Below are 12,201 nucleotides of genomic sequence, written 5' to 3'. Positions count from 1 at the left end.
TAGCGGATTTTTTTTTCCTGATTTTCAGAAATATATTTATTTATTTATTTTATTTTATTTTATTCTTTGGAACTAAAAAATAGTACTGCTTCACACCCGCAATCAATTTAGTGTTAACTGTGAATCATTACCACATACTATGAGGTTCTATGATCAGTATTATAAAAAAATAAACACCTTCTTCCTGTTTATAACTCTGGAAATAATAGTTCTGGTTTTCACAATTGTTTATACTGTGCGCCCATGTACAGTATACTGCTTTACGACTCATTTCTTGCAACTCTGCTATCGCATTAATATAACAGTATGGGATTTCATATTTGTTTATGTTTTTCATTCCAAATATCCCATTACGAGTTGAACACGTTCTGTTTCGAGCAGCCAGTGCGGATGTTAATCGAACTGATACTAATGATGACTGCTATACTTTTTTTTTAGAAATGAAATTATGTTACGAACACCATAAAATTAAAACCATAAACCATTTTGAAATTTTACCACACACATGCAATAGTATTGCATTTGTTATGTGTTATAAATTTGATCAACAGCAAAAGGAACACAACAGATTTCGTGCTTCTGTTGTGTTTTTATTTTAGATATTTTTGTTTCTGAAATCTCAGAGTCCACATAGTTTTAATGACTGGACCCCACATACAGGATACACGTTGTACAGAAAGTAGAGCTGAAGATAGTCACAGCTACCTCTACATGTAGCTGTAACTACAGGTTGTAGCTATATATCTAGGGACGAGCTATGGGCTACTACAAAATAACGCCATCAGAAGATAAACATATATCAAAATGCAGTAAGTATTATGGTTATTAACTGATTTAATAAATATTAATTAATTATTAAATATTAACTGACTTAAACTTTTATATTTTCATGTTATTAAAAGAACTCAGTGTCAATCTTCGAAATATTCTGCTTCATTATGTGAGTTGAATTATCATCATCATCATGCGTATCAAGGATTTAGGCCTAGCATGGCCGGCCTTAGAAGTCATCGTTGAATCTCTCAAGAGGACGTCCTGGTTTTCTTTTTCCTGATGGCTTGTACTTTAAGGCTTGTTTTGGTAATCTTTCTGTTTTCATTCTTTGAACGTGTTCCATCCATTTATGTTTATATTTTTTAATTTTTTCTATTACTCGTTCTTGGTTTAATTCTTTCATAATATCTTCGTTTCTTTTGTGATCAAATAGGGTACACTTTCCAATTTTTCTCATAAACTTCATTTCTGCTGTTGTTAATCTTTGTTTGTCTTTTTGTTTTATTGTCCAGATTTCACTTTCATACAATAGGACTGGTAGGGCTAATGTATTGTATACTTTTAGTCTGGTTTGTAAATTTTTGAACTTTTGAATTTTTGAACTAGGTTTGGCTTAAATATAGAGTTAATTACACCTGTTATTTTTAAATATTTTGCAATTTTTACGTTTATATCTTTTTCATTTTCATATGTGATCATACATCCTAGGTAGTTAAATGAATTCACCTGTTCTAAGATCTTGTTATCTTATTACTATCTTAGTTCTTGCTGGATATTGTCCTTTAAAGTTCTTGCTTAGTTTCATAGTTTTTGATTTCTCTTGATATTATCATACATAATCTTTGGATATCTCATTTAGATCTAAAATATCTTTCTGTAAGTTATCTTCAGAATTTGTAATTATTATTTGGTCGTCGGCAAAGAGGAGAGTGTTTAAGTTTACTGTAGGAGAAAGTTCAAGTCCTTGATGTAAATTTTTACTCCATTTTATTATTATTTCATTTAAGTAGATATTAAAAAGAGTTGCTGAGAGGGGACATCCCTGTCGGACCCCTTGATTTATCTCTCTCTCGTATATGATAGCTCGTGATTTAATCTTATTTGTATTTGATTATTTTCATATATACCTGTGATAGCTTTTAGGATATCATTTGGTATTTGTCTTTCTTTTAATATGTTAAATAATATGTTTCTTGTAACTTTGTCAAATGCTTTTTCAAAGTCAATAAATGCAATATGTGTTTTCTCTATTATTAGTTTTAGGCAAAAGGCCGGGTCTATACATGATCGTCCTTTTCTAAATCCATTGTGTACTTCTAAAATAAAGTTTTCGGAATATTTCATTAGTTTGCTATTTAAGATTCTGCTATATATTTTGTAACAGGAATATGGTATACTGATACCTCTATAGTTTTTAGGGTCATCTCTATTACCGTTTTTAAAGATAGGAATCACAATTGCTTTTTTCCATTCTATTGGGGGGATACCAGTTGAATAAATTTTATTTAAAAATAATAGAAGTCATTCTTTGAATCTTGTTCCTGCATATTTATATAGTTCTGAACCTAGCTTATCTTCTCCAGGTGATTTTCCGTTTCTTGTTTCTTTCAGGCTGGTTTCTAATTCTTCTTTAGTTATTTCCTTTTCATTTTCGTTAATTGTTTGCCAGTTGTCTTTTTTAAAATATTTGTCTGTCCACAGTTCTGTGTAGTAATTTAGAAATTCTTCTTTCAATTCAGTGTTTAATTTTATGTTTTCTTTGGTATCTGCATTTAGGTGTTTCAAAATATTATTTACATTGGGTCTTATTTTATATAAATGATGTTCTAAATTAGAAACAAATTTATTCCATGATTCTCTATGTCTTTTTCTGACTTCTCTTTTAGCTATGGCTCTTATTCTTTTACTGCTTAACCATTTGTGATAGGCTTCTTTTTTCTTTTTGCTTATTTCTTTGATTCTATCATCCCAGATCTTCCGTTTTTCCTTTTATTGAATTTTTTTGGTCCTTCCTAAGCTTTCATTTACTGCTACATTTAGTATCGTTTTTATATTAAGCCATTCTATTTCTATTTCTTCATTTTGTTTTATTTTATCTAGATATTGGTTAATTCTTTGTTCATATAGCCATTGTACATTTGTGGCATTCACGTTTTATAAACAAATGTTTCAATTTTTCTATCTGTTCTTGTTACTTGTAGCCACTTTAATTTAAAGTAATTCTACTTTAAATTAAATCCTATCGTTATTTTAGCTCTTATATTTAGGTTTTCAGGGGGCTGTTTTTGTTGTTTATGCCATAACCAATATTTACAAAAGCAAATTTTGTTTACTTGCTGAAGAAAGCCGAACTATCATGATCGGTGGAATAGCTTCCGTCAAATATCTTTGACGGAAGCTATTCATGAACATTGAATCATTTAGAAAATGAAAATTAACGACATTTTTCCTTGAAATCTGTATTTGACTAATGTTTGAAACTTTCAATTTTATTTAATCACTTGCTTGTTTAAACTCTCTGTCAAAATATCTGTATTCTGCGCTAACGCGAATACAAAGGCTTTGGTGTTGATGGTTATTCATAACAGTGCTTCACGAACTTCCTCTAGCATATCGTGAAGTGTATAAAGTATTCTGTGCCTATGGGACCAGATTGGTAGACCTGTTAACATCCGTATTGAAGAACACAAGAACTACACCCGTAATCATCTCTAAGCCAAGTCAGGGATGGTAGACCATGTTCTGGATATTCGTGTACACAGAATTAAATGGACAAAGACAACTTTCTGCACAGAATTCGCTACAGGTCTGAGAGACTGTTTTTAGAATCGGCATCAGTTACGATGCCACTTCTAACCTCAACAATTATGGCTGCATTAATTTGCTGCAGATCTGGGAGACAGTCATTCTAAGACTACATTGCGCACTTATCAAAATTAACTCCATCGTTTCACCGTTTTTTTTAGGATGTAATCTCCTAAAAGTAGCCTACCTAGAGGGCTCCTCCCAGGACATTCGTTCCTTTTTAGTCGCAATTTGAATTGTTTCTATAACATTCGAAGTGAGTGCTGTGTGTGTGTGTCACCACAATTGTTATCTGTACTCTGATGATGCTTGGTTAGCAAACCAACAAAATATTAGCAAGTTGAATCAACTACTCAGTAGTTATTTCTTCATTTAGTGTCGGTGCAAAAGGCATGTGAACTGAATAATTGACCAGTGGAAAACGGTACTCTGGAGCAACGAATCATGGTTCACCTGTTTCCAGTCTGATGGCAGGGTGGGGGTGGAGGCAGCCTAGTGAACGTTTGTTGCCACAGTGTGTTGTACCCACAGTAAAGTTTGGTAGTGGGGGAGGTAGTGGTGTGGGGTGCATTCAGCTGGTTTGGAGTGGGAACACTGGTCGTTGTCTGTGGTTCCATGAAGGTAGCTCAGTACCTTCATATTCTGGATAATCAGGTGCAGCCTACACTGTGGAGGTTTTATGGAACGGACTTGTGTTAATGTCAAGACTACAATGCCCCGAGCCACAGAGCTGCTATGGAATGGTATGAAGAGATGGGTTTTTAACGACTGCTTTGCCTACGCAGAGTCCTGATCGCAACCCCACCGAACACATGTGGGACGAATTGGAGCAGCAAATGAAGTTCAGAGCACGTCCTCGATCTGTTGCTGAAATCAGTGTTGTTTTGATGGAAGAATGGAGAAAAATTCCACCAGATGTCTGCTGCACATCAGGTGGAAAGATTCACTCAAAGGGTGCAGGAGGTGATCAAAGCCAAAGATGGACATTTCCCTTATTGCTGGTATCAATTATAAATTGCTAAAGTGTCTGGACAATTATTGGTAGATTGCGTATATCAGTCGGTATAGACGAAACCATTACTTTGGAAAGACCTGGGTTTGATTCCTGTTTATGAGGCAAAGAGCCTTTTTCGGGACATTTCAGTTGAAGTTAAGTTAGCGGGTTTCATGCGGAAGTGGGAGGGTTTTCCCTCACGGAGACTCAGGAGGAAAATGCAATTTACAACTACAGCAAGCAATGCGGTTAGCATTAATTAATTGCCATCATATCAGCAGTAGCAGGTTTATAGAATGTCAAGTTACTTGGCTGTTCAAAGAAAAGATGGAAGAGGATCAAAGGAGACATTGAAAGAGAGCCAGCCAATTTACAATACAAATGTTAAATTTATTATTATTATTATTATGTTAATTTTAAGTGGACCAATGCAGTAATTTATTATTATTATTATTATTATTATTATTATTATTACAGGAAGAAGACAGTGTTAGTATGTTGCATGTTTTTGATTTTCGTCAATCTTCGAAGGTGAGTAATATGTAAAAGACATATTTACTACATTTGTGCATTGATTTGTTTGGTTTTATTCTATTATATGGTTGTCTAGCTTTTCTACGCATTGTTGTTTCGAGACAGCGTTACTTGAAGTATTGAACATAAAATTGCTGGCAAATATTCTTCATCCATTCACTTTTTAATAATAATTCGAGAATGAGAGAGAGAGAGAGAGAGAGAGAGAGAGAGAGAGAGAGAGAGAGAGAGAGAATAATATTGGAGAGCTACACTATTAAAATTCACTTTGAATTTGGAAAAACTATGAATAAGCACCAATTAATGTCAATTTATTGATACGTCGATATATGAAAGTGCCATGTTTTAGCTCCATGAATTTTAAGGAAATTTAGTATTTGTTGCGAAATGCCTTTCTTTTTCAAATTTTAATTTTTCAGACTCAATATTTCAGTTTTGATTATATTAAATAAATTTCAGTTTTCATATTCCTTCGTATCATTTTGTACTGAGGTTAAGAAGTGGTCATGTGGAATATCTAGAAAACAAAGTCTCATTAACACCTCTGTACTTCGATGATGTTAATATTAATAGCGGCTGCTATTCTCATTACTATTCAGCACTTTCTCTTAATTCCACACTTAGAAAGACATAAAGCCTGTATATTATGACTGAGAAACCAGAATTCGATAGAAACCTCGCCTTCTTTTTAAGATTTAATGGAGTATTTAATTTTTGAATAATCAGCAATCTATTCGTTGAATGAATTATAGCATGCTATCTGGTATGATATGTATGAAAGCGAGGTATTGTAAGATAAATTATTTGCAGAATATTGCAATATGTGCTGCAATACTGGTGTTTTATGCTTGAGTTACTCTGCTATGCTCTACATATTTGTTTCCTTGTGTACCGTTCTTATTGACGTCTGTCTTCTTTTTATATTAGCATCCAGTCGCTATCTTGCGTACCATGCGAAGAGGTGGACTGTCCTGATCCTCCTAAAAAGTGTCCGGCAGGCAAAACTCTAGACGCGTGCAACTGCTGTACAGTATGTGCCAAAGTACGTATGTGATATTCAGATTGTGGCTGTTACCTGAAAACTTTAGTTGTTTTTTTTTATTATTATTATTATTCTAGCAGCTGTGCGTAAGCTTATTCTAAATAAACATATTTAAATGCAGTCAAAAATTAAAAATTAATCAAAATTTTCTTAATTATGAAGTTATTGTGACTTTATTTCTTTTTCTTTTTAAATCACACCTTTTGTTTAATAAAATAAGAAATATAAAAATAAAATCACTATGGTGCTTAGGTTTTTTTTTTTTCAGACGGGGTAGTGATCAGCTTATCAGTATTTCACCTGCAATGCAGGCTAATAGGATACGTGATTGGGAATGCTTGTATGTTATATAGTCTTTTGCTGAGATATAGTAAAATGTGATTTAAAAAGTTTTTTGATTAGTTAATTTACTAGTACTAGTAGTTAATTGTTTTACTACCATAAACAGACGGTTTAATTTTCAAAGAGGTTTTCGCAGGTAAGTCAACTGAATTTACAACAAAGGGGATGCTCTAGGCCTACTGTACTTGATAAGCAACTGTCTATTTATTATTGTGATAAGGGAAAGGCATGTCCTGCCCCACAGAACAAAGTTTGGGGCTAACCATAGAGGCATCATATGAAGAACTTAATTTCAAAGAACTTCTGGCTAGCATGTAGGCAATCTACTGCACACTAAATGGCCAGGGAAAAGTCGTGATTCATCAAATAAAAGAGATCGATACAGATGACCCTCAACTCTCAGAACGTCTTCCCAGCATCCCCAAGACAGCACCAACGAAATAGCAACAACAGCTGATGATAATTCCTTTGCAGATCACAGTGATTATCAGGAGGTTCGATCTCGCTAAAAACGCAAAACAGCAGCCTCTGAACCACCCAAAGAGGATCGAATGGAAGAAGACGGTCCTGTCACCGACTCTCCTACCTCCACAAGGGAAAAGATACCTCCGATTATTCTGCGAGAAAAGAAAAAATCGATGTCCCTAAAGACTATGATGTCCAATTTACAGATTTCATACAGTCAAGCGAAGAATGTCACAGATGGTATTAAAATCCAACCTACGTCAGTGATGGATTATCGAGGGTTAACTGGTGAATTAAATGCCAAAGGCATACAGTACCACACCTTTTCACTAGGATCAGAGAAAAACCTCAAGGTAGTGATTAGAGGTGTTTCGGAAGATATCCACAGAAGACGTGGCTGCGGATCTACACCAGCAAGACCTACCACCCGTTAAGGTCAGCAGAATGACCAAAAAAGACAAGACTCCAATGCCACTGGCTCTAGTAGAGATCAGTCAAGCTCATAAGCACATATATGACCTGACATCCATCTGTGAACTGAAAATTACCATAGAACCATTAAGAAAAAGGGCTTCAACAGGGCAATGCCATAGATGTCAAAGGTTTGGTCACGAGAAAACGTGCAAGGCTGAATTCAAATGTTTAAAATGTGGGATAGGCCACCCAAAAAATACATGCACTAAACCAAACTCTACCCCCGCTAAATGTGCCAATTGTGGCGGTCTTCACACTGCCAACTACAAAGGATGCGCTCACAATCCAAGAAATAGAAAAACGGAGATAGAAACATTTTCTTCCTCACTCAGCACGCCATAAAGGGTCAGGCGCCCATCTGCCGAAGCCAGAGGTTCCCAAAAGAGTAACTCCGCAACAACAGTCCAGGACATATGCGGATGTAACTCGTCCTAAACAGTCATCCTGGGAAAAGCCAACACCACATACAAACCTGACAGCTATCATTACCTCTTCTCTCGCAAATATGCTGTTGGATTTTAGCAGATCCACCCCTTCACCAAGTTCTACCAATAGATTTCTAAAGGATACACAAGCCATTATCTCAGCGCTCACCAGTGCGCAGATCATAGCATGGAATGCGAGCTCCAGGAGTTTGCCCAAAGACATCAGTCGGATCTACTCTTGTTAAGTGAAACCCATCTGCAACCATCAGATAATCCCAAAAGTAATTGATACCAGCTGTACAGAACAGACAGATTATCCTACACAGGCAGTGACACCGCTATTTACATAAAGAATTACATCAATCATCACTCTATAAATATTCCACCCACCACTAATCTCGAGATTACAGGCATTGGAATTCCTGCGTGTTCGGCGGGTGATCTAAAAAACTTCGCAGTTTACAATCCTCCGCAAAAAACACTACTCTTCTCAGATCTGAAAGCCGTATTCGACAACAGGGAGCTGTCACCATGGCTGGAGACTTAAACTCGAAGCATCTTGACTGGAACAACCGTTCTATCAATAAAAATGGACAAATACTAGCCACCTACTCAGAATCCAACAACGTGGTTGTGGCAGGCCCCATCCAGCCTACCCATCACAAAACATACGGTCGGGATGATGTTTTAGACATAGCTATCCTACAAAATGTAAGACTACAGTACAGTATAAATGACACTCAATGATCTATCATCCGGCCACAATCCCATTCTATTAAAGCTTGGAAACCAAGACAATTTGTTCTCCCCCCCCCCCACACACACATTCATTCATACCCTGGGACACGCTATCCAAGGTAGTTCCAAAATATATTGGCCCTGTGCCGATAATAAAATCAACAGATGAAATTGAAATAGCTGTAAAGGATCTAACTAAACAAATTAACACAGGCTTTGCAGCAGTTACTACTTCCACAACTACCCACAGACCAACTCATTTACTAGAAGACGTCATGACCTTGATCAGAGAGAAGAACAGGGCAAGAAAGAGATATCACAACACCCGAGCACCTCAAGATAAACGAATATTGAATAGATTCAACTCCGCAGTAAGAGATGCCCTCACAGTACATAGAAGTCAAATTTGGGAGGAAAAATTGACTTCTATCTCTTCTGATAACCACTCCATATGTAATCTAATCAGAAAGATCAAGAACAAAAACAAATCGCTTCCGCCTCTCCAAATAGAAGTTGGCCTTATCCATACCGATGCAGATAAAGCCGAGGCAATACCAAGAAATCTAGAGAGCCAATGTAAACCCTCTTACGACCACCTCGACTTCAATCACATATACAAGATCCACCGACACGTCAGATCTACGCTCAAATCTTCTATCACATACTCTAGTCAAATTGCACCCTCATCACCTGCAGAAATACGTACGTATATGACATAATCAAGAAGTTACAGAATAAAAAGGCTCCTGGATCTGATGCAAGCTAAACATTCTTCCTGAGGAGCAGTTTGGGTTTCGTCAATTGCACAGCACCACACAACAGATTTTCAGATTAATAGAATATGTCACCACGGGATATAACTGGCGTCAATGCACTGGGGCTGTTTTCCTTGACATAGCCAGTGCATTTGACAAAGTTTGACATTATGGCTTGCTATACAAAATGATAGCATCCGGAATACCATTGGAAGTGGTTCACCTCACCACTTCCAATGGTATTCCGGATGCAACGCGCATGCAAGTTAAGTTAAATGGCACACTCTCAACTCAAAAACGCATCATAGCCGGAGTTCCACAAGGATCCCTACTGGCGCCGACTCCCTCCTCCATATATATGTGTGATATCCCGCACAACCCTCTGTCATTTATCAAAGATGACCCTATATGCAGATGATACAGCGATATTAACCAGATCTTTAAAATCGCACCTAGCAATAAAAAAAAAAACTGCAGGAAAATCCACTGCTAATCGAACAATACTTCGCCAAATGGCGACTTCAAATAAATCAAAATAAATCTCCTCCCCAGAAGAGCGTATCACGGCTACGCTCTTCTGGGGAGGAGAGCGTAGCCGTGCTATTCGCCAGAAGAACAATGCTTCCTACTGGAGACGTCCTCTTCTTCAACACAAAAATCCCATGGCAAACCGAGTTCAAATAACTTGGCGTATTGCTGGAGAGAAAGTTGACCTTCAGCTACCATATCAAAACTCTATGTCTAAAGACGTCAAAAATCATTGCACAACTCTATCCACTAATCAACAGGACAGCAAATTGAGCACCAGAATCAAGCTACTTATATACAAAGTGATGATTCGTCCTATACTTACATATGCTTCTCCGGCTTGGAGCCGTACTGCTGATACCAATATCCTAAAATTACAACGTGTGCAAAATAAATGTCTCAGAATGATCTTGAACGCACCATGGTTCGTACGCACGTGCATCCTAATAATCTAATTCAACTAGCGGCAAATTACGACGCAACAGACTACTCCAAGCACAAACGTCCAAAAGCTATTTTAATCCAAAACTCCAATGACTAATTCTCAGACCCACTCAGGGCGAACTACAGGCTCATAAATCTTTTCCCACTCACAGGTTTCCACATCAGATAGCGGGGAATATGAAAAGCATCTGTTCACCTTTCAGGTCAGTAATGTTGTTGTTGTTATTGTTGTTATGTTTTCACACTATTTTCAATAATAGTCTTATTGTTTTGTAATTTAATCTGCTAATTTTTACATGCCACCTTTTCTTACATTTAAATTCTTTTCTTTCTGTTTGGGTTGATTGCATATTAAACCTCGTAGAAAAATATCAGTTGTGTTACTGTCAAGCTATTCATGATTAATTTCAGATCTTTAATATATTTTTTAATCTCTCTTATGTTTATTTATTTTAAATTTATTTTCAGGCCGAGGGTGAGAGATGTGGAGGTCCTTGGGATATTTTTGGAAAATGTGGTAAAGGTCTTGAATGTGAAAAAGAATCACCAACAACTCCAGAAGATGAATTTTACCAAATGAACGCAGAAGGAATATGTAAAAAAATTCCAACACCGTAAATGCCTTATAGCAAACACAATAAAAAAAAAGATTGGTGCACTGGATGTCCTGAAACTAAGCTAGAATTTTACAGGTCATTAATAAACAGTTCTTTATAGTTGCCATAAATTTTTTTAGGATCCTTGAAAAACGCTCACATTTTCAATGCACTTTTATGGGGAAAAATCAGGATTGTCAGTTGGCTAGTGGATTGCACTGGGTTTTTATTCGCAGTTATCCGTTGTGGTGTGGAGCTATTTCATCGTGTTACAAATTTAAATGGATGTTTCTGCTGTATACATTCTAGCTAGATTTCACGAAAAGACCAGTTTAAGAAAAATTTAGAAAAGAAAATAATATACTAGACTTACTAGAAAGCATTAAAAGATTTTAAAATTTCTAAATTTATATAATAATTTTCTTATTTCACCGTTTTAATTAAAAATAACAAACTTAAATAAAATAGTAATCTTATATAGGTCTCATACATTGTATTGTATTGACTCTCTGTCTCAGGTCTCATACCAGTTATTAGTTTTTCTAGACTCCTGATACCAAACACATTCAGGTGTAAGCTGTCCCTCTTATACAAAGCCAATCTTCGCTCAAACTCACTCCACACATCCAAAAACTAGCACCCATTCTTTCTATACAGCCTACGCATCGAATCGTTTGCCATCATAGCCCTTCTTCTTAATTCATTTTTATCACTCTTCAAAGACTTTTGAGTGAAATAAAAGAAAATACTTTTGAAATGAAATGAAACAAACGACTTTTGCTGTCTTTTTAGCAGTATAACAGACAAAAAAAATCATAAAATTTTGTCAAATATAGATTAGAACATGGGCTGGACAACCTACACGGAATTATATGGAAAAAACTGTCTAAAAACGTTGTTTCAAAATGACCGGTTGTGAGTATCGACTTGTATTATACAACACACTTCTATCTATAGACATTTGGGTGTGAAAAACCATAAAACATGTGGGAGACTCTTTTCCTACTTTAAAATTAATAAAATAAAATAAAAAAAATGTGACATTTGATGTCCAGCAAACATGATTGTTTTTTGATGACCTATTTCTTGACCACTAGTATTAATAATTAAACATTTATTTTGTAAGCTAGCCAATTAAATAATAGTTTAATATCCGACATGTTTGACTGACTAATATCTGTCAGCATTTTCAAAGGAATACGCTGGTAGGCGATAGAAAGTAACAAAAACTAGGAACTAACCGACAATTCTAAAAATCATATAAAGTTATCACTGAACTTGAAAC

The 12,201-nt window shown here is 35.8% G+C and overlaps 1 protein-coding gene across 2 annotated transcripts; it reads left to right on the top strand.

Moving 5' to 3' along the window:
- Positions 1–406: 406 nt before the first annotated feature.
- LOC150108259 (venom protein 302-like) lies at positions 407–11,047 on the top strand. Of its 2 annotated transcripts, XM_090415709.1 has the most exons (4): positions 416–809; positions 5,051–5,104; positions 6,035–6,149; positions 10,789–11,047. In XM_090415709.1, exons 1-4 carry the CDS (start codon positions 805–807, stop codon positions 10,936–10,938), a joined length of 324 nt encoding a protein of 107 aa, XP_090271835.1. In that variant the 5' UTR covers positions 416–804; the 3' UTR covers positions 10,939–11,047. The 2 variants fall into 2 exon arrangements, with proteins under 2 accessions (XP_090271836.1, XP_090271835.1); XM_090415710.1 differs by lacking the exon at positions 5,051–5,104 and having other exon boundaries at positions 407–809.
- Positions 11,048–12,201: the final 1,154 nt, after the last annotated feature.

The sequence above is a fragment of the Typopeltis vanoorti genome, chromosome 3 (assembly GCF_054136105.1).
Source record: "Typopeltis vanoorti isolate ZY-2024b chromosome 3, IOZ_Tvanoo_1.0, whole genome shotgun sequence".
Classification (NCBI taxonomy): domain Eukaryota; kingdom Metazoa; phylum Arthropoda; class Arachnida; order Uropygi; family Thelyphonidae; genus Typopeltis; species Typopeltis vanoorti.
Note: the sequence above shows the minus strand (reverse complement) of the source record. Positions and strands in the feature narration are given on the sequence as shown.

What these genes read in the sequence shown, in the direction of transcription:
- LOC150108259 (XM_090415709.1), top strand. An exon ending in ATTTTCGTCAATCTTCGAAG is followed by an intron (nt 5,105 to 6,034) that starts GTGAGTAATATG and finishes TTTTTATATTAG; the next exon opens with CATCCAGTCGCTATCTTGCG. An exon ending in GCTGTACAGTATGTGCCAAA is followed by an intron (nt 6,150 to 10,788) that starts GTACGTATGTGA and finishes ATTTATTTTCAG; the next exon opens with GCCGAGGGTGAGAGATGTGG.